At 44.2% G+C, this 26,322-nt stretch overlaps 1 protein-coding gene across 3 annotated transcripts in view; it reads left to right on the plus strand.

Annotated features, from left to right (window-relative positions):
* LOC122815251 (BH3-interacting domain death agonist-like) overlaps positions 1 to 26,322 on the plus strand; it is a 450,925-nt gene that overhangs the window by 149,471 nt on the left and 275,132 nt on the right. For all 3 annotated transcript variants that reach the window (XM_044087596.1, XM_044087595.1, XM_044087594.1), the window contains one exon: positions 22,182 to 22,315. In XM_044087596.1, coding sequence (XP_043943531.1) covers positions 22,182 to 22,315 — 134 coding nt within the window. The remainder of the gene's footprint in view (positions 1 to 22,181; positions 22,316 to 26,322) is intronic.

A 26,322-nucleotide genomic window follows, 5' to 3' on the forward strand; every position in this document is an offset into this window, starting at 1 on the left:
ATTTCAGCTCATTACAATACAGAGCCACCTATTTTTTGTTGTCCTTTATTAAGGCAGTACCTCAGAGGAGCCAAAAACTTACAGCCTCCAAGGAGATCACCAATACCTGCATGGGACCTCGGTTATGTCTTGGAAAAACTCACTCTGCCTCCTTTTAAGCCAGCCGCTACAGCTGATATAAAATTTTTATCATGGAAAACAGCTCTGCTCCTAGCAATAACCTCTGCAAGATGAGTCTCAGAGCAACAGGCACTCATGGCTGTGGAACCTTTTATCATTTTCCATCCAGATAGGGTTTCTCTAAGGACAAACCCCACATTTATGCCTAAGGGTAGTGTCCGGTGTGGCCCTCAACCAAACTATTCATTTGCCTACCTTTTATCCAAACCCACAGAATAATGGTGAGAAACTTCTGCATTCTTTGGACATACACAGACAGCTGCGCTTCTACTTGGACAGAACCAAAGCTTTCAGAAAGACTGAGCAATTACTGGTAGCATATGCTGCAGGATAACAAGGAAAGGCTATCTCAAAGCAGACTATTTCAAAGTGGATAGGTCACTGCATTCGTTTGTGCTATTCTCAACATGGCAAATCAGTGCCTAAGGGCATTAGGCCACATTCAACCAGAGCAGCAGCCACTTCAGCAGCCTTCCTAAGAGGAGTGCCAACCAAAGACATTTTAGAGGCTGCAACCTGGAGTTCAGTGCACACTTTTGCAAAGCACTACCACTTACCACTCTACTCCAAATCCAGGGCAGGCTTTGCCACTGCAGTACGGCAGGGCCTCATAGCCGCTCCTAATTCTATTTAGTTCCAGCCTCCCAACCTTAGCTTTGGGATTCAACCCAATTGTAATGACTGCAACAGTGAAACACGATGAACATAGTGCAGTTGTGTACCTACCATAAATGTAGATGTTCAAGTATATTCACTGTTGCAATCCAGGTTACCCACCCAGCATCCCCCTTATCTTTGCTGGACCTTATCTGTACTTCTCTAATCTATACAACCTATGTGGTGTATTTGCTTGTAGATGAAGGAAACTTGTTACTTGGTGCATGCATGCTTTATTGACATTTTTTAGCCTACCCTTTTGGGGGCATCTGACATCTGGGGCAAGAAAAACTGAAGAAAATGGCATCGGCTGCATCTTTTATACCCCTGGCTCATTGACATCAGGGAAGAGGCAACAGCAACCGACGCCGGACCTAGACTTTGGAATTCAGGCCGACTGTGGGTAGTCTGCCAGCAGGATAACCCAATTGTAATGACTGCTACAGTGAATACACTCTAACATCTACATTTTATGGTAAGTACACAACTGTACTTTTTCAGCACCCCTAACAAAAATTTTGGAATTTCTTTCAAAACTTTTCATGGCTGGGTAATTATTCTATAATTAAAGTACAATTAACAGCAGTTTCAAAACTTCCACTTAGACTCCACAATGCTTCTGTTGCTTCCCTAAAAGTATCAGAAGTCTTTCTTAGAGGAACCTTTTTGTTGAGATCCCAGTTTGTGATCCATTCCCTCCCTGGGGTGTCACCATGTTATTTTTGTCTGTATTCCAAAAACCCTTTGAACCAGCTGCATCAGTAGATATGAAGTTTCTTTCATGGAAGACGCTTTCTGGTTGCCATTACATCTGCTAAACAAGTGTCAGAATTATAGGCACTCCAAAGCAGTGCAAGAAACTTCTCTGTGTGGAAGATTTTCAATTCATATATATCTAGTTAATCAATATATATTAAGATCAAATAGTAGTAGTAACAAACCAAAACTCGGCCCAAGTCAAAAAATATAATTTGAAATATTATACAGCATTACTAAGTATTCAGAAGTAATCCAAGCAGGGTAGGCAGTCTGTTTCCAATCCAATTCCATCCATATTCGGGACGGGCCCATCTTATACCTGGGTGTCTCCACCTGCTGAAGAGCTCGTCCAGCTCATCGCCGACGGGGCTTGGAAGGAGACGGACACAGTGGCACTAGTTCTCAAGAAGGCTGAGAAGTTACTAAGTCCCCCAGGGACAAGGCTTTTTGGAGCGAGGATGTCCCCATTGATGCTATTGTGGTGGCCACAGCTACTAAAAAGGAACTTGCCGAGCAGAGCTCCATGGTCCATCTGCTAAACAGGGGAGTCTTGGGCGAGTGACCATTTTGGGAAGTGCGTGTTTGCTTCAGCCAAATTTGGACTGAGAGTAACCAACTACATGGCGCACTTTACCCAGCTGCAAAGGGATTTTGTATCAGAGCTCTCCACTTCCCTTTCCGAGTTGCTGCCTCCGGAGAGTCTCAAATTTGTCTCTCCAAAGCTGTCCACTCTGACTTTCCTGGCTAACACCTCAATGAGGTTGATCTCCAGTGCAGTGGAAGCCACCACTCGAACAGCGGGAGCAGGCATTGCCATCAGGCGGCATGCCTGACTTCACCTTTGTGGGTTTGCGTAACCCTTGGCGTCCTTCACTAATGCCCCTTTCAATGGGTCAACCTTGTTTGGCTCTTCCGTCATGGAAACTTTGACCTACTGGAAGGAAATAATCTGTCCGCATAGGGGATCAAGTTCTCTACACCCCAATGATCCTTTTCCAAAGATCAGAGGGGTAGTAAGAAACTTTTGTTCCACAGGTCTTAGTCTTCCTTAAAAGATGCTTCTCAGGAATCCTCTTCCTCCAGCAGGTGCCATCCCAGAGGCAGAGGAGGCCCGCAGAATCAGGGGTCCCGGGAACCCTTTTCCAAGAAGCCCCCTCAGCACTCCTGAAGAGTTGCGCAGCTGTCCTGCACTGGAGGCAGACAAGGGTAGACTCTCCCTCCACCCACTAACCTGGACAAGTATTACCTCAGATCAGTGGGTGTTAAACATCTTTTCCAGGCATTACTTCATCCCCTTTTTTCAGCCCCCTCCATTCCAAAATTCTCTCCCGGATGTTCCACCCCCTGCCAGAGGGAGTTGACCCTTCTTAAGGTCCAAGACCTTCTTCAAAAAAGAACCATTCAGGAGGTCCCAGCAGGACAACAAGGGTCTGGGGACTTGGTCTCTCTTATTTTTGGTGTCCAAGGAAACCGGGGACCTGCTTCCCATTTTGGACCTCAGTGCACTGAACTTGTCAGTCAAGAAGTCCAAGTTCCGGATGATCACTGTTCACTCCTTTCTGCTTTTTCTGCACAAGGATGACTGGATGTGGTTGGTGGATCTTAAGGATGTGTACTATCGTATCAAAATCAACAGATGCTCCAGGAGATTCCTGCTCTTTCGGCTATGGGCCAACCACCATCAATTCAGAGCCATGCCCTTTGGACTCACCACAGGCCCCCCCCCGAGTGTTTACCAAATGCATGGCAATGGTGGCAACTCATCTCCGCCTGCAAGGTTTCCAGGTCTTCCTGTGTCTGAATGATTGGCTCCTAACGGCACCACAAGGCATCAACTCACACTGGCCACAGATTATACTCTGTCTCTTTCAGGATCTAGGCATCACGGTCAACTTGCCAAAATCCCATTTTTCCCTATGTCGGAACCTAGAATTTATCAGGGTCCTTCTGGACACAATGTCAGAGACTGCAGCACTTCCCCCATGTAGATTCCAGATCATTCGGGACCAGGTCCATCAGTTGCTAGATCTGGATCATCCCACGGTCCACCTGATCTTGCAAGCGCTAGGTTTGATGGCAACGCCGATCCAGTTAGTGCCTCTCGCCAGATATACGAGAGTTTTGCAGTGAACCCTAGCAGTGCAATGGTCAGCTCAGTTTCATCCCATGTCGATGACCGTCAGGATTTCTGAGGTGTGCAGACATCATCTTGCTTGGTGGCTCCAAGCTCAGGATCTCATTCTAGGCAGACCCTTCTGTCTTCCCCCAACCCAAGGCCACGGTAACCACGGACGCCTCCCTTTTGGGGTGGGGCATTTTCGGGGAAGGACTGTTCAAGGCACGTGGTCCCCCTTAGAAACCAAATTGCGCATAAATGTCCTGGAGATGAGAGCAGTCCTAACGTTGGAAGCCTTCCAGGACTGTAGCAATTCAAACAGACAATATGGTGGTCTGGTACATTAATAAGCAGGGAAGAACATGGTCTTATCCCCTGTGCAGAGAGGCTATGAGTGTGAGGGAATAGGTGATGTCTTCCAGGTGCTTTCTTCTTGCAATGCACATTCCTAGCGTGTTAGCCGACAAGCTCAGCAGATCTGTCCTGAGTCCAAATGAGTGGTCTCTGAATCCATCAGTGGCATGTCTGATATTCAACTGCTGGGGGTCTCGCTTGTAGCGATTTTTTTTTTTTTTTTTTTGGCCTCCAGGCAACCACAAATGCAGCAACTAATTTGCCCTGATCCCCCCCAACGAGGGAGTTGCCCAGAGATGCTCTAGTTTACGATTGGCCATCCCCCAACTCGTCTCATCCCCAAAGTCTTACAGAAAGCCTGTCGCCTGAAGACTCCTCTCATCCTCATTGCCACCTTTTGGCCTCGTCAGGCGTGATTTTTCCTTCTTTAGTCTCATCTGAAATATCCGCCCTGAATATTGGATCCCATTCCGGATCTCATTCCCCTATCCATGGGGGCTTCCTTGTCCCAAGCTCCAGTCTCTTCGACTGACCACTTAGTTCCTCCAATTCCAATGATCCTTTTCCAGTCCGGGCTCCCTTCCCAGTTAAGAGCATTATGCTGGCTTCTCAAAAGCCATCTATCAAGAAGGTGTATTCCAGCAAGTGGAAGAGATTTTCTATTTGGGTTAAACAACACAATTGTAGATCTATTTTCAGGTTCTATTCCTGACATTTTGTTATTTTTGGCTTCTGTTTTTCACCAAGGGGCTAGTTTCTGTAAAATTAAGCTCCAGGTGGCTGCTATCGCAAACTTCCATTTGAACGAAAGTCCCACCTTCTATTCCAGGCTATGCAAGGCCTTCATCAAAGGGGTCTTTCTTCTCAGACCTCCTATTAAGGATCCCTCCCCTCCATGGGATCTTAATCTGGTGTTGCAGTCTTGGACGCAGAAGCCCTTTGAGTCTGTGGTGACCCGTGATCTCAAATTCCTTTCCTGGAAGACTGCCTTCTGGATGGCTGTTACTTCGCCCAGGAGGGTCTCCGAGTTGCAGGCTGTCTGCATTAAAGCCCCCTTTCATGATGCTCCATAAGGATAGGGTGTCTGTCAGGACCAGTCATTCGTTCGTCCCTAAGGTAACCTCGGACACATCTATTTAGCTTCCTGTGTTCTTCTCCAGTTTTTCTGCTAAAGGGGAATATAAGTTGCATTGTCTGGATGTCCATAGACAGTTATGTTTTTTGTACTTTAATACCTTAGTCCATTGTATTTTTTTTTTTTATTACTCCTATCTTATACATCACTTTTCTGTCTGTAAAATCTCAGTACAAGGCTTGTAAATTTAATATTTGTGAATATCGAAACAAATTTTAGTATACTGACTATTATGCTGTGTAGCCTCTGAAACTGGATTGTAATTTTTTTTGTTCTAAATAGACTGCATTAAATATGATACCTTGGGGCTTTTTCTCCCAGGGCATCTGCTGAAAAAGAGCACCTGTACCCTTGGACTTTCCAGGTAAACAAATGTCAATAAATAAATAACTTTATGAATATAATAATCTGTATGACTGTTATTCTCCATAAGGATCTGCATCCAAAATCCCATTCTTTCCTCGTTGCTTGAATTACCTCTGTGCTTCATAATCATCCCTTTCCAGTCTGAATTGTATCTCTCTGCTTATGTTATGTATAAGAGCCTTACCTGTGTAGCTCTGAAATATCCCTTTAAACCAGGTAATCTTAAAACTCCTTGTTCTGTTTGGAGGATTAACTTAATCCCACTTGACTCTTGCCCTCTTCCCCTTCCAGATAATATCCTTCAACTCTTTTATTAATTACTTTTCACAACTTCTCCTCTGGTTGATAAAAATATGGCTGACCTATGTATAACACTAAAGGAACTAAAAACATTTTTACTGCTTGTAAATTGCTATCCATAGCGGCACAGCGGCACAGTGGTGCAGTGGTTGCATTGTTACCTCACAGCAAGATGTTTCTCAATTTGATTCTTGGCTGAAGTGCCTTCTGTTCAGAGTCTGCATGTCCTCCCTGTGTTTGTGTGGTTTCCTCTGGATGCTCTGGTTTCCTCCCATTTTACAAAGAGATGCATCTGGAGCATTTCTCCCTGGGCCTCCGTTCAAATTTGGCTTGTTCCAAGTCGGACTTTCCCAGTAAACAAATTTTAGATAAATATATATCCATAGCCAAGAGCTTCCAGTTTCTCAGTTTTTGTGTTGCCTTTTGTTTAGTCTCTTCCCACATATCCTTAGGTGCCATAACTGCATCCTTTTTAACCATACTCCTGAATACTCATTTTATAATGGGTATCGCTGGACCAGTTCATGTGTGGGTACATAGTTTATAGCTGTAGCCTTTTTTTTTTTTTTTCATTAATTTTGTGTCTTGATAATTTGTCTCAGAATATTCCACAACACTGAGATGTCCTTTTTCTGGTTCCATCAAGTACAAAATAATATCTGCAAATAATGCCAATTTTTCTTGAACATTGTACCAATTATATCCTTGAATTTCTGAGTTCTGTATTTTCTTTGCCAGTGGTTCTAAATGTAACGCACATGGCAAAGGGGAAAGAGGACACCCTTGCCTGGTTCCTCTGTTCAGACACAACGTATCAGAGAGGAACCCTCCCACTTTGATTTTTGCCTATGATCCCTCGTATATCCTTCTGATTAACCTTATTATTGTACCAGGATATGCAAATGCTCCCATTGCCCTGCTCGTAAAATCTTAGCTTACTTTGTCAAATGCTTTCTCTGCATCAAGACCCACCAATAGCAGTGGTAGTTTCTTACATTGGGCTTCCCTGTGGATCATCGTTGCTCTGTTAATGTTGTCAAATGTTTACTTCTCCTCTACAAAACCACTTTGGTCCATATCAATTTTGGCATCATCCATGCCGTTCTTTTAACCACTATAGACATAAACACTTTGTAATCATGGGTTAGAATTAAGATAAGCCTATTTGACGCTGGATCAGATGGGTCTTTACCATCTTAAGTATTATAGGCACCACAGCTGTTTTCCAGGTTGTTGGTGCATCTCCTCCTTTTAAAATGCTGTTAAACAAAATCTTCCAGATTTTTATCAATTTCTTCCCTTCTAACTTCCACCAGAATATCAGCTGTTCCTGGAGAGTTTCCTATAGATTGGTTATACATCATCATTTTTATCTCCTCTCCTATATTAACTGTTAGTTACTTGAGCCTCTTCTGTGCCTTGACATATTTAAGTTTTTACCATACATGTTTCCATTTGTGCTTTTTCGTGATTTCCCCACTTCTCTGCTTTATACAAATTTTCATAAAATTTCTGAAATATCTCCAGTACCTGCACAGGATCTTTTTTTTTTTTTTTTTTTTTTTTTTGTAGGCTCCTAGGGTTGCTACCAAAATCAAACTGATTCTCCGGTAGTCCGGAAAACACTGTGCAAACTCCGGTATTCTGTTTCAAAAAGGAAACAGACTATCAGAGTTTGTAAATTGGCTGATTTACTACACTTTTTTTTTACAGAAAAGCATAGTAAATCAGCTGAAAGCAGGCAGCAGGAACGGAAAAAGAGGGCGTTCTTCACAGAGTGTTGTCATCGTGACATTACAAAATGAGCAGAAATTGGGCGGGGAGGGGAGTGGGATGGCCAGGGTTGCTGATGATGCGAGGGCTGTGGCTTTATCTGGTTTTAGCCACGATGAAAGGTGACAGCCCTATAGGCTCCCTAAGTTTGTCAGCAACTCTCTCCCTTCCTGTTGCCTTAACTTCAGAGCATAAAAACTTTTGGCACGAGTTATTATAAAACAATCGTTCTAATCTCATAGGTATTATCCAGGTATTTCCTTATTTTCTGTTTAGCAGTTGCAACTTCTCTTGTTCTGTGAGATTCTTCTTGTATTTTAACCTTTGTCAGAACCAAATTTCTTTTTCTTTTATTTCTACACAGTTTTTAAACTACACTTTCATTTTATCCTACTTACTAGGAGTATGTTGTGTCTTCTCTAATAACGTCTGGATAATTTCCACTATTCATTCCTTAAATTCCTTCTTCTTTAACAGGTAGGTGGGTAAGTACCAGTGTTTCATCTTTACTTCATTACCCTGAAATGTTTATCTTGGTAATTATTGGCACATGATCTGAAACACTTATTGGAGGTGTATCAAAGTCAGTTAAATGGACATGTTCTTGTCAAACTTAATTTCTATCAATTTCTAGCCTAGTTATTGTATACTGTGGAATAATATGGAAAGTCTGAATTCCTGCTACTGAATTCACATCTTTCATACCAAATATTTTCATAACTTTTTTCCAAAATCTACTCCTCTCCTCTAATACCTCAGTCTTTTGTCAGATTTTCCCTTCTATGCTCCCCAGATATATCCTCATTGTTGCAAATCCAGTTCAAGTCCCCCACCTGTAAGTAATATTCCCTGCTGAAAGCAGATCATTTCTTGGAATTTTTTTACTCTCCAAAATAGCAGTTTTAGGTAGAATACAAATACATGACCGTGTAATCCTCATCCCCTGCTGGTAGCCTCTTATTACTACAAATCTACCATCGTTCTCTTTTTTTTTTCTCTTCTGTCATTGCTTGAACTCCTCTGGCAGTTTATGTAAGTACTGCACTTTTCCTTTGTCCCTGATATTCTGCAGAATATCCATCCTGAAATCCTTTCTTCATAAAATTCTGATGCTCAGTTCTTAACTGCGTCTCCTGCAGCATTGCTATTTGCACTCTGCATTTCTTAATTGTTTTCTCCATTAACATTCCAAGATAGTATGGAAAAGAGTTACCATTATGGTAAAAAGTAATTATTCCCACCTATTACACGTGGCAGCTTTTTTAAATGTCTAATTCCGGCTTTTCTGATACATGCACCCATTAATGTTTGGCAGGTTAATCTTTTATACAATTTTTTCTTATCAGCATTGGAACCCATGTCACATTTGCAAGACTTTTCATTTTGGTACAAATCCTCAAATAAGAAACCAAACACACACTCATAACGTGTTTTAACTTAATAGAAATGCACATAACTATGTACATCTTCAAATAATGAAGTTTAACTCTTTTAATAGGAACATTTGTGCCAAATTGACATCTGCTAACACAGGCCCTAGTTAACCTGAAATTGTGGATGTCTTTCCTTAACACTGTTGCAGTATTCATAACCTAAGGGATCTCCTGCCAAGGATAGCCCAACGTCCAGTCAGTATACCAAATCCTTTAGTACTTTAGGTGTTGTATGTCACACGCATGTTCCCTGCGCAATACGTAGGGCATCAAGGTGACCTGCAGATGCACACACTTATAACTTCTTTGCCACCAGTCTGAACACCCTTCTGCTGTGCTGGTTACCAAGCTGTGTTTTGGCTGGTTACCAAGTTATGTTTCAGATAAGTGCTCTGTTGGGGTTTCTTCTTTTTTTTTATTTAGTGCTTTTGGGTTTGTGTCATCCAGAAAGGGAAAATTTCAGTGTGGGAGGCACATTCCCCATAAAGACTGTCACAACCAGTGTCTTTTCTGTTTAGTACGCACTCTTCTGTCCACCAGACCTTTGTACCCAAGACCCTGTGTAGTAATCTCTTCTCCATCTATTTATCTTGAAAACCAGCATCTTAAGCTGTTGGCTAAAGATGCCATGGCAGAATCTTTGCCAAGAGAAAGGACAAAAAAACTTTAGTCCGATATGGCTACTGTCCAGCCTCCCCGGACATTTTTCTGGAGTCTGGTGAAAGCCTAGAGAATTGTACTGTGGTTGCCTAGAATTCCTTCAAGGCTTCAGCTCTTGACAGTTCGGGTCCGATTATGTCTGGAAGCCTCAGATCTGGTATGGGTTCTGTTCCCTCTCCTCTGGTAGCTTTGACTCCGAGAGAGAGGAGAACTCCCCGGGTCGGCCTTCCAGATTGCAGAAAGGCCTTTCTCTACAATCTGAGAAACGTCTGCTCAAGTTTGGGATAGTCCTCATTCTTCGTCTTGTCTGAGCATTGGGCCCATCAGCCCTGCCATAGGTCAGCCTTTCCATAAAAGCCTCCAGACTACTTCCCAGCAGGGATTTCCCTTTCTTCTGATACACTTTTTCTTCTGAGGGAAGTAAGAGGAGGCACTTGGACTTCCTGACAAAGGACACGCATTTTGATGAGGGAGAAGGATCCAGATCACCACCTGATGATGTCTCCTTTGGAGACATCCTTGAACTTCTTGGGCAGAAATGTGAATGGTCCTCCCAACCTCTTCCTTCTAATGAGTCTGTGTTCCTGGAGGCTTTTGTGGTGGTCCTAAGTCCTGGGTAATTCCCCTACATCCCCATCAGATGAATTCATAGACTTAGTTTCCCACTAAGCTTGGAAGGAGCCAGGCACAGTCGAGCAAATTCCTAAACATCCTGATAGGTTCCTCAGTACACCCTCAGACTACTTGTATTGGAGTAAAGACATTCTAATTGATGCCATTGTTGTGTCAGCATCCGCGAAAAAGGAGCTAGTTGAACAAAGCTCCTGTGTTCATCCCCCAAAGAAGGAGTCTCGGGAGTTGCACAGATATGGAGTGGGTTTATCCCTCAGCTACCTTCTCATTGAGGTCATTAAACTACTTGGTACACTTCACATGTTTGCAGACAGACCTGGTTAAAGAACTAACCAACTCTGTTGCGGAGACATTGTCAGAGGAGGACCTGAAGAAGAGACGCCAGTTAGGGAGAAACCTAGCTTTCCTTGCCAATTCCTCAATGAGGTTGATTTCTTATACTGCAGAAGGCACCTCACAAGCAGTTGGTGCAGGGCATAGCCATTAGCAGACATGCCTGGATGAGGCTTTGCAACTTTGTGGAACCCTTCATGCTGTACTTCATTAATGCCCCCTTTGATGGCTCCTCCTTGTTTGGACCATTGGTAAAAGAAATGCTTACCCACAGCGAGCAAGAAGGAAAAACCTGGTATGCCGCGGGGATCACGTTTTCCACCCCTCAGAGGACTTTCCTCAAGGAACCAGTAAGGTGGGAAGAAGACTTGGTTCAGGAAATCTCAAGGACCTTTCCAGGACTTGCGCAGGGATACTTCCTCCAGAGGCAGAGGGAGAAGTTTCAGTGATAGGCACTGCTGCAGAGGGGGTCCGCAAAATCAGGGATTCGGGAAACCTTTTCCTGGTAAGCCGTCAGCACTCCTGAAGTGCTGCTAGACTGTCAGTCTCTGGAGGCAGTTGGGGGACATCTATCCCTGAACTTAGATGCCTGGACAAACATAAACAATACTTGGGTGCTAAAAATATCAAGAGGTTAACTACATTCCTTTTATCCCCCTTCACCTCCAAACCCCAGGAAGAAACTCCCTGACATACCACCTAGTCAGAGGGAGTATTCTACTCAAGAAGTTCAAAAATGTCAAAAAATCATCCAAAAGTCCCAACCCGAACATATAGGATATGGAATTTATTCATGATTCTTTTTGGTGCCAAAGAACTTAGGAGACCCAAGATCTGTTCTAGATCTTGGCAATCTAAACAAATATATCAAGAAGTCAAAGTTCCGGATGGTTACGGTCCAGTCTGTTATGCCACTTCTATGCAGGGATGATTGGATGTACTCCCTTAGATCTCCAGAATGCATATTATCATGTCAAAATGGACAAACACTATAGAAGACACTTGTGCTTTCGGCTGGGAACCAATCATTACCAATTCAGATTACTGTCCTTTGGACTCACCACAGAGCCCTTGGTGTTTACCAAATGTATGGCGGTTGTAGCGGCTCACCTGAGACTAAAATGATTCCAGGTGTTTCCATATTTAGACAATTGGCTCCTCACTGCACCTACAAGGCATCAACTTATTCAAACCAGGGATTACCTTGTCGGGATCTTCAATTCCCTTGGCTTCTCGATGAATCAAACCTGACTCCTGTACAGAATCTGGAATTTATAGGAGCGCATCTGAAAACTTCAAAACAAATGCTTCACTACATCTACATTGCATAATATCTCTGACAATAAGTTCATTTATTACTGCATCTTACTTCTCCTCCAGCAAGGCTAGTTCTCTGAGCATTGGGGTCTATGTCAGCAGCCATCATTCTAGTACCCTTGGCCAGACCGTATATGCGAGTTCTACAGTGGACCCTGGCTGTTTAGTGGTCAATTCTTTTCCATCCTTTATCCGCTGTTGTCAAACTGTCCTTAATATGCAGACATTATCTACAATAGTGGATGCTTTTAAACAACCCGTGTCTGAGCAGGTCACCCCCCCACCCCCAATAGCCACATTGACTACGGACACTTCCTAATTGAAGTGGGGAGGCATTAATAGGGAAGGATTCTCCAAGGCACGTGGTCCCCCACCAAGACCAAGTTGCATATCCTTGTCCTTGGAGATGAGAGCAGTTCTAATGTTGCAAGTCTTTCAGGACTCTCTCCCTGGGGACGATCAAACAAGGAGGAACCCAGTCCTATCCCTTATGCAGACAGGCCATGAGAGTATGGGAATGGGCAATCTCTTCAAACCGCTTTCTGATTGCAACTCACATTCCCGGAGAGACCAACGCACTAGCAGACAAACTCAGCAGGTCCGTCCTGACTCCTCACGAGTGGTCTTTAAATCAGCTGCAAATTAAATCTTCAACTGTTGGAGCCAACCTTGTTGTGATCGGTTTGCCTCTTTTCCAAACAACAAATGCAGCAAATACTTCATTATGAACCCCCCCCCCCCCCCCCAGGGGGAGTCAACGAGGAATGCTGTAGTCCATAATTGGCCTCTGGGACTCCTTTTTCCTTGCCGCCCTCTACCATTGATCCCGAAATTCTTAAAGAAAGCCAGCAGGTTGAATAACTCATTGCCCCCTTCTGGCCACGTCGGGTATAGTTCCCCTTCCTATTGTCTCACCTCAAGTATCCCCCATAAATACTGGATCCCTGACAGGACCTTATCTCTCACCCATTACAACATCAGCAACCCCAATCTGTCACATAAAGATGAACAGATGGTCCAGAAGGCACTTGCTCTTCCGGCTGAGAGACTGTGTTTACCAGGTCACAGTTTTGCCCTTTGGCCTCACCGCAGCCCCCCGGTGTTCATCAAATGTATGACAGTGGTAGCACCTCACTTGAGACTGCAAGGATTCCAAGTCTGTCCATATCTAAAGAACTGGTTCATTACCGCCCCGATCAGACATCAGTTAGTAAGGGCAAGAGATCAGGTTCTCCAGACGTGTTCTCATCTGGGGGTAACCATAAACTGCAAGTCTCAACTGGAACCAACTCTGGTTTTGGAATTCACAGGAGCACTTTGGAGCACTTTTCAGCACAAAGTCAGTGATAGCTTCACTGCCTCCGTCAAGGGTTCAGACTGTAAGATCACAGATCAGAAAAATAATCTACAGTACCAAGATTTCAGCCCACTTGGTCCTTCAAGCTGTAGGATCTGTCAGCAGCGTTAACACTAGTACCTTTTAGCCAGATTTAGCATGAGGATTCTACAGTGGATGCGGGCAACACAATGGTCGATACTTTACCAACCCTTCAATTCTGATACAAATCACTCACATATGCAAGAGAGATCTCAGGTGGTGGATGCAATCAGATCAGGTTCTACAAGGCCATCCATTTGCTCCCTCTCAGCCCAAGGCCATAGTGACCACGGAAGTTTCCCAGTTGGGGGTGGGGGGCATTTTCTGAGGAAAACTATCCAAGACACTTGGTCCCCCCAAGAGGCTAATTTGCATATCAATCTCCTGGAAGTGAGAGCAGTGCCTGCGGGCCTTCCAAGACTCTCTCCCTTTCAGGACTGTTGCAGTTAAGACAGACAATATGTCAATAGTTTGGTGCATCAGCAAGCAAGGAGGCACCAGGTCTTGCCCCTTGTGTCGAGAATCCTTCAGAGTGTGGCAGTAGGTGGTCTCATCCAACAGTTTTCTGATAGTAATGCACATTCCGGGGCCATCCAACGTGATAGAAAACAAATTGAGCAGGTCCATTCTACTACCTCGAGTGGTTTCTTAACACAAACGTGGGAGAAATCATATCTGAAGTAGCGTACTTCATTTGGTTTTCAACCTGTGGGATACCGGATCCGTATCTGATCAGAGACGGCAATTTCACTAGCATCTGCTCCGAGCTCCAAACTCCTCCCCTTACCCATAATACACCTCCACTACCTTCCAATCCCTAGATCTCATTTGCCACGGCTTGCTGAAGCATCGTGATATCCTGAGCTCCGAGTAGTGAGTGGGTTTTCTGCTTTTAAGCAGCTTTTTTCTCTGTAATATTAGTATGAGTGTTTAGTGTAGGTTCCCTCTTCTCCTCACCTTGCTGGTGCGTCGTGTAATAGAACCCTTTTTGCAGTTTAGCATTAGTTTGTTAGTGTGCTTTGCTTTCCCTTCCCCCTCAGTGTGCTTTGTGTGACTTGAGTGTGTGGTGAGTGGTCTGAGTGGAAAAACTGGTAATTTTTTTCTCTCCCTTTTCTTCCCTTCTCTAGTTGAGTGGCTTGAATAGAAGCATGGCTGATGAGCCTGTGTTTAAAAGGTGTTCTGAGTGTGGCCATAAATTGTCTCCTGCAAATGGCCACACTTTGTGTAATGTGCTTGAACGTTGCCCATCTGAATACTGGCTGCACTATATCCGCGGGTTTTAACCCGTGCGTTGTCAAGAACAGGAAGGCTAAGTTGGCCCTGAAAGGCCTTCTTCCCTCTTGTGAGGTGGTTGCCTCGTCCTCGGCTTTGGCCATAGCTGCCGCTGTGGCTGCCTCTCCTTCCTGTCTTTGGACTTGCTTCTCCTCCCTCCCAGGCTGGGACTCGACCTCCTGTTTCAAAGCCTGCGGCAGAGAGAGCCAAAATCTCACACCAGACAAATGTAAGAGATGCTCGGACCTTCCTTCTCCCGCCAAAAGTCTGCCTAGGATCTGTGACTCCCCTCGGTTCCGAGATTTTCTCCATAGCCGGAGGAGACATGTTCTCTATCTAGGGCCTCGGTTCCTCGACCCGCCAGGTCAGAGTCAGTGGCCTCGTCGAGGTCCACTCGGAGCTTATCGGAAGATGACATGGATAAAATGATGAGGTTCATTCGTACTCAGATCCAGATGGGGGTCTTGCCAGCCCCCTCTCCTTCTGGTGGGGGGAGCTCGCTTCCCTTTTTCACACAGATTTCTCCTTCTCCGATCTGTCCACCAGGTTTGGAGTACTCTGATCCGAGGATGGAGTTAATCAGGGGGTCGGCGCTGACAGCACCTGCTTCCTCGACGCTGACAGCTGCCTGGAGCGTGTCTGATCCAACCAGTTCGGATCCGAGTGATTCTTGGAGCCGGTACTTGGGTGTCTGATCTGAGAGAGCGGAACTTTTTTCATCGGCTCCGGCATTGTCAGGCCAGGTTCCCTCCCTCGGAGATTCATCCACTTCGGGCTTGGCTCCGATTCTCACATCGGACCCGTGGAGACCGGCTTCCTTATTGGCTCCTCAGGAGGTTTGTTCTCCCACGGCATTCGACATGGTAGAAAGGGTTCCCTCCTCCAGATAGAGACCCTTGACTATCCCCTCTGATTCCGCCCCGACCCCCTCGGCTCTATCTGCGAATCCCATCATTTGCCAGAGGGACAGCCCGTGCTCGAGGAGCCCCTAACGGTTCCCCTTGAGGAACAAGTGGCTTGCGAGTTGACCCTGGAGAGCCCCACCAGAGATGTGCCTCACAAGCGTATGTGTAAGAGGAGTCACTTGGACCCCCACCCCGAGTCCCTCACCGAGTAGACTGATTTGGATGATGGGAAAGGTTCCCCCAGGTCACTTTTCGAAAAAAATCCTTCACCAACGGGGGAGGTTGGTCCACCCCCAAACCTTCTTCTGACGAGTCCGTGTTCCTGGAGGCTTTTGGCATGGGCCCCTCTACTTCCTGGTTGTCCCCTCCCGCAGATCCCCTGATGGACCTGGTCACCTCGTGGGCTTGGAAGGAGCCAGGCATCGTGGAACCAATCCCTAAACATCCTGATAAGATCTTGATCCACCATCAGATAGACCAGCGTGGAACAAGGAGTCCCCCGTAGAAGATATGGTGGTAGCAGCATCCACAAAGAAGGAACTATCCTAAGAGAGTTCCTCAGTTCATCCTCCTGGCCAGGAGTCGTGGATGATGGACCGCTTAGGGAAGCGAGTTTGTGTCAGCAACCTTTTCTATTAGGGAGCTGAACTACCTGCTCCACGTCACAAGACTCCAGCGCGACCTGCACAAGGAGCTGGCTGAGTCTCCCCCTGAGTCCATGTCGCAGGAGGACAGGGACTTGTTCTCCGTGAGGATGGCCACTTTGAAAGCAGTCTCCAACACGTTCATGCGACTTCTCTCACATGCTACTGAAGGAGTGGCTAGGGTGGCTGGGTCCGGTGTGTCCATGAGGCGCAACTCCTGTCTCAGACTGTCAGTTTTTGGAACCTTTCAAGGTGTCAGAGACTTTAGTCCAGAGTGAGAAGGACAAGAAGATGCTGTCTGCCATCGGAATCTACTTCTCGAACCCTCAAAGATCCCTTTCCTGGAATCAGAGAGGGCAAAAGAAGATGTGGTTCCGGAAGTCACAGTATTCCCGGGACACTCGGGGCTCTTCTTCCCCCAGAGGCAGAGGGGGACAGAATGGACGTTGGCCCAGAGGTAGAGGGGGTCTGAAGAGTTTTGGGTCTCGAGAACCTTTCTCAGACAGGCCCAGACAGCAACCCTGAGGGGTTGCCCGACTGTTCTACTCTGGAGGCAGTCGGTCGGGGGACTATTGTCATTGCACCTGGCGGCTTGGGAGTCAATAACATCAGACCACTGGGTGCTTCAGATCATATCCAGAGGATACTCTATCGCCCTTGTGGTTCCTTCCACACCTCCCAAACGCCTCCCAGACGTACCACCCACTCAAAGGGAGGCAGCAACACAGGAAATATCTAAGCTGCTAGAAAAACGAGCCATCCTACCTGTCCCCCCAGATCAGTCTGGATCGGGCTTCTACTCCAGGTTCTTTTTGGTGCCAAAGAAAATGGGGGACTTGAGGTCCATTCTGGACCTATCTACCCTGAACATGTCAGTTGCCAAAGAAAAATTCCAGATGATCACACTACAGTCCATCATGCCATACCTGCAAGAGAGTGACTGGATGTGTTCGTTAGACCTCCTGGATGCCTACTATCACATAAAGAACAGAAGCTCCAGGAGGTTCGTCTGCTTCCAGCTAAGAGTCCATCATTACCAATTTCGAGCCCTACCCTTTGGTCTCACCACAGCCCCCAGGGTGTTCACCAAAGTGATGGCGGTAGAAGCGGCTCACCTGAGGCTTCAGGGGATTCAGGTCTTCCCATACCTGGATGATTGGCTCCTCACTGCTCCCACCAGGCATCAACTTTCTCAAACCAAGGATTATTTCTTAAAACTTGCTCTGCATTTGGGGATCACAATCATGCATCCAAATCACTTCTAAATCCCATCCAGGTGATAGACTACATTGCGGCAAGGATGGACACCTTACAGTGCAAAATCTTCCTGACCTCGGAGAGAGCTCAAAACCTGAGGATGCATGTCTCTCTGATCTACTGTTCTCATCTTTCATTGGCAAAATCAGTGTTGAGGACCTTAGGTTCAGTGGCGGTGACCATAACGCTTCTTCCATGCGCCCAGTTACATATGAGAATTCTACAGTAGACACTAGCTTTACAATGGTACCTGTTGGAATTTCCATTATCGTATCCAATACAACTCAGTCGAGTCCGTCGGTCGTCCCTTTTGTGTTGGATGTGCTCTCCAGAGATCTTGTAGGGATGACCCTTTGTTTCAGCCCCTGTCCAAGCCACAGTTATAAAGGATGCCTCCCAAATCTGGTGTGGGGGGGCATTGTTTGGGCAGGACAGTCCAAGGCTGGTGGTCTAATGTAGAGATCCATTTGCACTTAAACGTTCTAGAGATGAGGGCGGTCCTTTTGGAGTTGCAAGCCCTTCACGCCTTTCTTTCTCTGGGAACCATTGCAATTCAGTCAGACATGTCAGTGGTCTGGTACATCAACAAACAGAGAGGGACCAGATCTTACCCCCCTTTGTCGCGAGGCCATTAGAGTGTGGGAATGAGCAATCTCCACCGGTCACCTTCTCATAGCAACGCACATTCCGGGACGGTCCAACATTCCAGCGGACAGGTTGTCGGACTATTCTGATGCCTTATGAGTGGTCTCAATCTTTCAGTAGTGGAGCAGATCTTCCTGGAGTGGGATCAGCCTTGCTGCGATCTCTTCACATCTCCTTCCAATGTGAAGTACATCGATTTTCGCTCTGAACTCCCTGCCGGGGGAGTCCCCCAGAGATGCTCTAGTCCATGTTTGGCCTCCAGGTCTTCTGTATGCTTATTCTCCAGTACCTCTTATTCCAAGCTTTCTACAGAAAGCTCGTCGACTGGGGAGCAAAGTGATTCTCATTGCCCTGTTTTGGCCTTGCCAGGTATGGTTTCCTTTCCTTTGGTCTCATCTTCTGGCTCTGCCCTGGATCTTTGATCCCATTCAGGATCTGATTTCACACCCATCGGGGGTTCATCATCCGAACCTGGACAGTTTGAAGCTCACGGCTTGACTGCTCCAGTTCCCATGATCGCTAGGAATCCTGGATTATCCTCTTCAGTTAGGTCTATTCTGGTGGCTGCTCATAATGCTCATAAGTCTTCAACCAGGAAGGTTTACTGCAGCAAATGGAAACATTTTTCCTTTTGGGTTTCTCAAAGGAGTTTAGACCCTTTCACACTCCTATTTCTGCCAGTCTTGATTTCCTAGCCAATATTTTTCAACAGGGAACTAGTTCTACTATCAAAGTTCAACATTTCTCATTTTCATGTGGGTGAGAATTCTGCCTCACTTGCATCCTCCAGACTGTGTAAAGCCTTTATCAAAGGAACCTTTCCGTTATTCCCCCCGGTCAAGGATCCTGTTCCCCCATGGGACCTTACTATGGTTCTTCAAGCTTTGGTCGCCCCACCTTTTGAACCTGTTGCAACTACAGATCTAAAATTTTTATTTTGGAAAACAGCATTCCTGGTGGCTATCACTTCTGCTAAAAAGGTTTCAGAACTGCAAGCTTTGTCCATCAAAGTTCCATATATGATTTTCCATAAAGATAGGGTTTCCCTTTGGACCAATCTGTCTTTTCTTCCTAACTAACATCACAAGTTAATATCAATCGGATCATTAATTTACCTGTCTTCTTTCCTATCTTTGCTAACAAAATGGAATACAAACTCACTTGTTGGATGTTCATAGACAGTTACGATTTTATTTATACAGGACCAAAAACTTCCGTAAATCCGATCAGCTGTTTGTGTCCTCCTCTAAGCCCTTTTTGGGTAAACCTATCTCCAAGGTCACTATTGCTAGGTGGATTTCCTTATGCATCCTTCAGGTCTATAAGGACAAAGGTGTCTCCTCCGGGTCAGGTGAAAGCTCTTTCCACTAGGTCCACTCATTCCACTAGGTCCATGGCTACTTCTGTGGTCTTTTGGTCTAGAGTCTCATTGGATGATATTTGTTCTGCAGCTACTTGGTCCTCATCTCATACGTTTATTTCTCACTACAAATTGGATTTGACTTCTGCGGTGCTCTGGAATATCCTTCCATGAGGGCCACCCAGGAGTTCAGTAGCTGGGGGCTCTGTCCCACAGGTTAAAGACCAAATGAAGTAAACTACTTCAGATAAAGAAGTTATGTACTCACCATAACGTTCCATCTGAGTAGTTGTACTTCATTTGTCTTCAACCGTCGCTCCCTCCTTCCCCCTGACCTTGTCATACGGTCAGCCTGCGGGCTGCAGTTGTAGGTCATAAAGTATTTTTCAGGTCAGGTTATCAGTAATAAGGGTCAGCAAACTCGATCTGGGGGTTGAAAGGTAGTGAGGTGTATTATGGGTAAGGGGAGGAGCTTGGAGCAGATGCTAGTGAAATTGCCGGATCTGATCCAATACGGATCCGGTATCCCACAGGTTGAAGACAAAGGAAGTAGAACTACTCGGATGGAACGTTATGGTGAGTACATAACGTCTTTTTTTCGACAGTGGGGCTGGCCTTGCTGCGATCTGTTTGCATCTCCCCTGAACAACAAGTGCAGCAACTTCTTTGCCCTAATCCCTCCACTAGGGGAATCACTGAAAGACACACTATTACAGGATTGCCCCCCTCCGTCTCTTCTATGCATATCCCCAGATTTCTGCAGAAAGCTTTCTGGTTGAAGAGCAAAGCCATCCTCATTGTTCCTTATTGGCCTCGACAGATTTGTTTCCTCTTTCTTTGGCCTCATCTAAGTTACCCACCTTGAATTCTTAATCCAATTCCAGACGTCCTGCCTCACTCGACAGGCATGATTCACCCAGATATCTCAAACCTAAAGCTGACTGCATGGTTTCTCGACTTCTTTAATAGCCAGAAACCTATGCTCTTGTCCCCTGTCCAACATATGCTTTTATCTTCCCATAAAGCTTCTAGAAGAAAAAAATTTCAGAAGTAAATAGAAGAGTTTTGTTTTTTGGGAATTTCAGAAACACATTGACCCATTTTTAGCTCCTGTACAAAGTGTCCTTGAATTTTTGGCAACAATTTTCAACGAAGAAGCTAGATCCTCAACCGTTAAGAGTTCAGTTAACAGCCATCTCTAATTTTCACATTGGATTTAAGAACTCCGCCCTGGTTCCTCTAAACTTTGTAAGGCCTTCTTGAGAGGTACCCTTCTTTTGAGACCTCTTTGTAAAGATCCAGTTCCTCCATGGGACTTAAAATTTGGTATTGCCGTCCTTAATTCATCCCCCCTTTGAACTAGCTGCAAAATGTGATCTTAGGTTTCTGACATGGAAGATTATCTTTCTGGTGGCCATCACCTCTGCTAGAAGGATTTTAGAACTTCAAGCATTGTCTTCTGAACCTCCCTACTTGATTTTTCATAGGGATAGAGTAACATTATGAACCAGTCCTTTCCTTCCTAAGGTGGTGTCAGAATCTAACATTAACCAGTTCTTTAATCTACCAGTTTTCTTTCCTAAATTTGAGAACAAAGGTGAATGTATGTTGCACTTATTGGATGTTCACAGGCAATTAAGTTTTTACTTGCATAGAACAAAATAAATTAGAAAGACAGATAAATTGTCTAGTTTGCAGGTTCTAAATTGGGTAAATCAGTTGCAAAGTTAACTTTAGCAAGATGGCTGACGAATTATATATCATTTGTCTACAATAAGTTGGGTCTTTCCTTACCAAAGCCTTTTTAGAGCCCATTTAAATAAGTCCACGGCTGCTGCTTCAGTGATTCTGGCTTCCATGGACAACATATGTACAGCTACAACTTGGGCCAGTCCTCATACCATTATTACTCATTACAGACTGGAACTAGTCTCTAGGGGAGAAGAGTGGTCTTTAGCTCATCTGTGCTCAGGAATGTACTTCCTTGAGTTCACCCGGGATTTTAGGTGGCTGGGGACTCTTTCCCAGCTGTTGAGGAATGAATGAAAATTGACCACATCAAATTAAAAAGTTAGGTACTCACCATAGCATTCCATCGGTGTTGTCCATTTTCATTCTTCCTCAACTCCCCTCCCCACTGACCCCCAGCCTTTTTCACAGTTGATTTCTGGAAGAACGAGAACTTTTGAGGACACCGCTGTTCCTTATATTGAGCTCCAGATAATGGCTTCTTACATTATGTCAACCAGCAAACAAGATCAAGGTATGTTAGGGGTTGGTACATTATGGGTAATGGAGGAGCTCAAGAGCTTTTTAATGGCACCAAACTAAAATAGCTGCAGAGTCAGATTCGAGGGTCGGATCTGAACCCCATCTGTTGAGGAAGAATGAAAATGTACAACGCTGATGGAACATTGTGGTGAGTGCATAACTTTTTTTCTTGCCAGGGTTTTGATTTTATCAGGTTTTTTAACACTGTCACCAGGCATCAGTAAAGATGGACTTTTAAAGCTCACCGTTAACTGAAGAGACAGACTACTGTTAACAAGATGCTGTGTCTACTGTCAGGTGGCCCACTCTTGATATTCTAAACTCACTGTTGCAGTTAGCTAACCAGCTTTTTTATTTCTCAGTTTTACATACAAGAGAATGATTCTTGCAACTTTACATCTGTATTGTCACTTATTTTGAATTCCTTCTATAGGTGTTGAATTAGATGACCTCTGTAGAGCAATAGGGTCTCAGTTGGCTCAGATTGGAGATGAGTTGGATAGCAAGATGCAACCAAATTTGATTGCAGACTTCATACGGAAAATGCATGCTCAATTGCCCGATAAGGTAAGCCTTTTTTTAAATAGTTTTATGTGTATAAGGTGAGACATTTTTATAAATATTTTATTTGTATATTTGATAGCTGTGTACTATTGTTTTAATTTCAGCTGCTGTTAGTCTTTTTGATGCCAGTATGTCTGCAGAGCAGCGTCCTCTGCAGCTGTCATCTTTGCACTGCTGTATTGTCTTAGCAAATGGTTCTAACAGTTTGAAAGATGACTTCACTTTGTGTTTTCAAATTCAGCATTTCAGTCATGCAGTTTGTTCCATATTTTTGTATTTCAGGTTCTGAATCAGATTGAGTTTTCTGCCTCTGAGCTGTTCCATCTTTTGATTTTATACTTTGTAGATTTCTTTGTTACTAATAGAGCATTTCTTTGTTCTAAATAGTGGACTTAAAAATGCTTTGGTTTGTATGGTTTACTGAAGTTGACTAAAACCAGATTTTATTGCTTTAGTATTGCCTCTAGGCTTTCATTCAGTATCTGATCGGTTGACCAGTTCAGAGCACTGTTTTGTTTGACATCTAAACCTTCAGATCCGACCTTCACATCGGAGCTGATTCTCATTGAATCTGGTACACCTACCTTATCAGAGCCATGTTTTTTCTCCAGCGTCATCACCCAGTCTGAGATCCATCATCCTTAAGGATAGGGTCACTCCATCGATTTAAGACCTTCCTCTCTCAGCTCAGTTAGGTCCTCCAGGAGTCTTTCTGAAGCTGATGTGTATAGGATGAAGAGGAAGATTCTCAGGATCCAAATCCAGCTGGTAGTCCTTCCATCTCCAACCTCTGTCAGAGCTGGAGATTGGTTTATTCCCCTTATCAGGACATTGCTTCTTCACAGGTCTGTCCAGCGAAGTTGGGGCTATCTGATCCAGGCTTCCCCAGAGGTATGTCCCTGCTAGATCCAAATACAAGGTCTTCTCTGACTCTGGCAGTTTCTCTGTTCTGGTCAGGTATGAGTAGCTTGGAACCTAATGGATCTTGTGACTGAGGCATCATCATCTAACCCAGGTAGAAGGCTCAACTCCAAGACCCTCCGAGCTGGGCGGGCTGGACCTAGAGACCGGTCTTCCTTGGGTACCAAGGCTTCTATGGGAAGTGTCTGTGGCACTGCTTTCAAGGCTTTCAAGAGAGTGCTCTCTGTGTAAGGAGCAGACATCTGCCTCGGGCTTGAATCCATCTCTCCTTCATGGTATTTCCTCAGGCCCTGATCCTTCTCTTTTTATCCCATGTGGGCAGCCATTCTCCAAAAGTCTTGAGCCCATCCACTTTGAAGACCCCAAATCAGCTTCCGAGTCCTTTCCAAAACATTCCACTGGAGAGATTCATCAGAAGTATAGGTGCAAAAGGAAGCACATGGACTCTCCACAGGAGTCCCTAACTGCAAATACTAACTTTGATGAATTAGAAAGGTTCCCAAGATTCACTACTGAGTACTTCAGTGAAATTTTTGAACTACTGAGAATGGGGGAGTGGTCCTCAAAATCCACTTCCTGAGAGGAGTCACTATTTCTCGAGGCTTTTTGGGTTGGCCCATTACTACTTGGGAGTCTCTCTTGCAGATTAGATGGTAGACTTGATCTTAAAACTGGTTTGGAAGAAACCGGATATGGCCAGACCCAGTCCCACACTAGCAGTGCAAATTTCTGGTATGACCAAAACATCCTTATTGGGGCAAAAGATGAAGTCTATATCACATGGGATCACCCATTACCAACAGGTCAAAAAGATTGATGTGAGAAAACCAGATATAGTGGTCCATGAAAAGGAAGACAAAAGTACCATTGATCACTGAAATCACTACATCCAGTGACTACACTGTCTTGCATACAGAGAGAGAGAGAGAGAGAGCGACAAAGTCATAAAATATCAGGATTTGCAGGCAAAAACTAGGGCAATGTGGAAGAAAGATACCCAGACAGTTCCAATAGTAGTAGGAGCGGGCCTTATAAAAAAATAATCTACAGTCCTATTTAGATATGTTACCAATGCATGTAACTCCATAAGAATTGCAAGAGTCGTCATTACTGGTCACATTGCGAGTGCTGTGAAAAGCACTTCTGGCTGACATCAAAGATTGAAATAATACTAAAAGGAAAAACTCTGGCCATAGATTCCATGGTGGTGGTGTTGGCGGCGGCCACCAAAATGGAATTGTCTTGCCTTCCGACAATGTATAAACTATATACTAGAATTGATGCCGACACTAGTTTATGGTCATTAGAAGAAAATTCAATCACGGCAGTAGAACAAAATGGTAACAAAAGGGAGTCGTATGGAACAAAGGTCCATTTGTTGTTAGTCATAATGGAGAAATGTAAAAAGGGGAAGAATCTAAGTAAGGCATAGATAGACTACAAAAAAGCATTTAGTGTCCCACATTCATGGATAAGAGTGCTTAAAAATGTGTAAGATACACCCTACACTGATCAATTACATTACTGCGACACTGATCGATTACATTACTGCAACCATGAAACAGTGGCAGACCACTTTGCAGTTAAGCCATGGTAAAGGACAAATTTATTGTTCCTGGGATAAAAATTAAAAGGGGGATATTCCAGGGTGACTGTGTCATCGCTGCTATTTTGTCTTGCCCTTTATCCATTAAGCTGTCTACTTAACAGAATAGGTCATGGCTAAAATTTAGCTCCTAAAAAACAAAGTGTAAAGACTTCTTTGTGGATGATTTAAAACTGTATAGTTCATCAAATGAGGAACTGAAAGCACAGCTGCAAGTGGTCAAAACTTTTTCAGATATAAAAATGTCATTTGGTCTTGATAAATATGGAAAAGCAACCTTTAAACAGGAAAGCTGCGGCACCAAGAAAACATCAGTTTGGGACAAGAATTTGATAAAATATAACTTGACCAAGAGGGACTATATAAATATTTGGGAGTTGATGATGAAGGATCAACAATAAAACATGAACAAATATGAATAAAACTTAGTAAAGAATATTTTTGAAGACTAGCATTATTACTGAAAACAACATTGCCATCTAGGAATAAAATATATGCTGTAAACCAATTTTGGTATTCCTGTCCTAGCTTAATAATGTTGGCGTGATTGAATGGTGTTGGATTGGTTGGACAGGAAAACAAGAAAGATGCTTTATGCTCATCATATGATTTATAAAAATCAGTGGGTACCAAGAATATATATTCCCCGTTCTGAAGGAGGTATAGGCTTCCTTGAAATTGATTACATGTATAGATCTGCAGTCGTGGGACTGCATACATATCTGTTAACCTCACAAGACCCAAACGTAGTGAAAGTTTTGAAACATGAGGAGGATGTCTAAGATGACTTCCCTGCTTTGTTTAGCAGAAGCATATCAGTGTCAAGCGGGAATGGAGATCAAACCAGAAGTAGATAAAAATCAGGTAGCAACTGAATGTGCCAAAAAACAAAAAAATAAAAAATAATATAAGGTGAAGGATCAGATGAAAAGACAAGAAATGTGGAAAATGCACAAGTACAGTTGCAAAATGCACAAGTACATTTGCAAGTATAGAAAACTCTTGTAACAACCTTATGTTGATAACAATTGAACACAGACATGATTAAGGAGAGGCAAATTTAAACCAAAATATTGGTGGCCTAAGATAGTGGGTTATGTACATTTTGGTTTACAAAGTCCATTGAACATGTGGGAGAAATAGACAAATGTAGGTTTTCTAAAACAGAATTGGAAACGGTCACACTTCTTGTTGCTGGTTGTGATATACTAATGGCAGAAGGGACTGTATGTACTCAAAGACATAATAATGTGGCAAGACTGTTACATTGGGGATTGTGCAAACAATGTAATATTGAAGTAGCTGAAAACACTGGAAACTAACCACAAGTCGTCATAGAAAATTAAGTTTATATTGAATGGGATCACTCATTATGAACAGTTCAGAAAATAGATGTAAGAGAACCAGATATAGTGGTCCATGAAAAGAACACAAACATAGCATCGATTATCAAAATTGCTACACCCAGTGACTGCAGTGGCTT

This window comes from Protopterus annectens, chromosome 11.part0 (assembly GCF_019279795.1).
Source record: "Protopterus annectens isolate FY-2018-M chromosome 11.part0, PAN1.0, whole genome shotgun sequence".
NCBI lineage: Eukaryota > Metazoa > Chordata > Ceratodontiformes > Protopteridae > Protopterus > Protopterus annectens.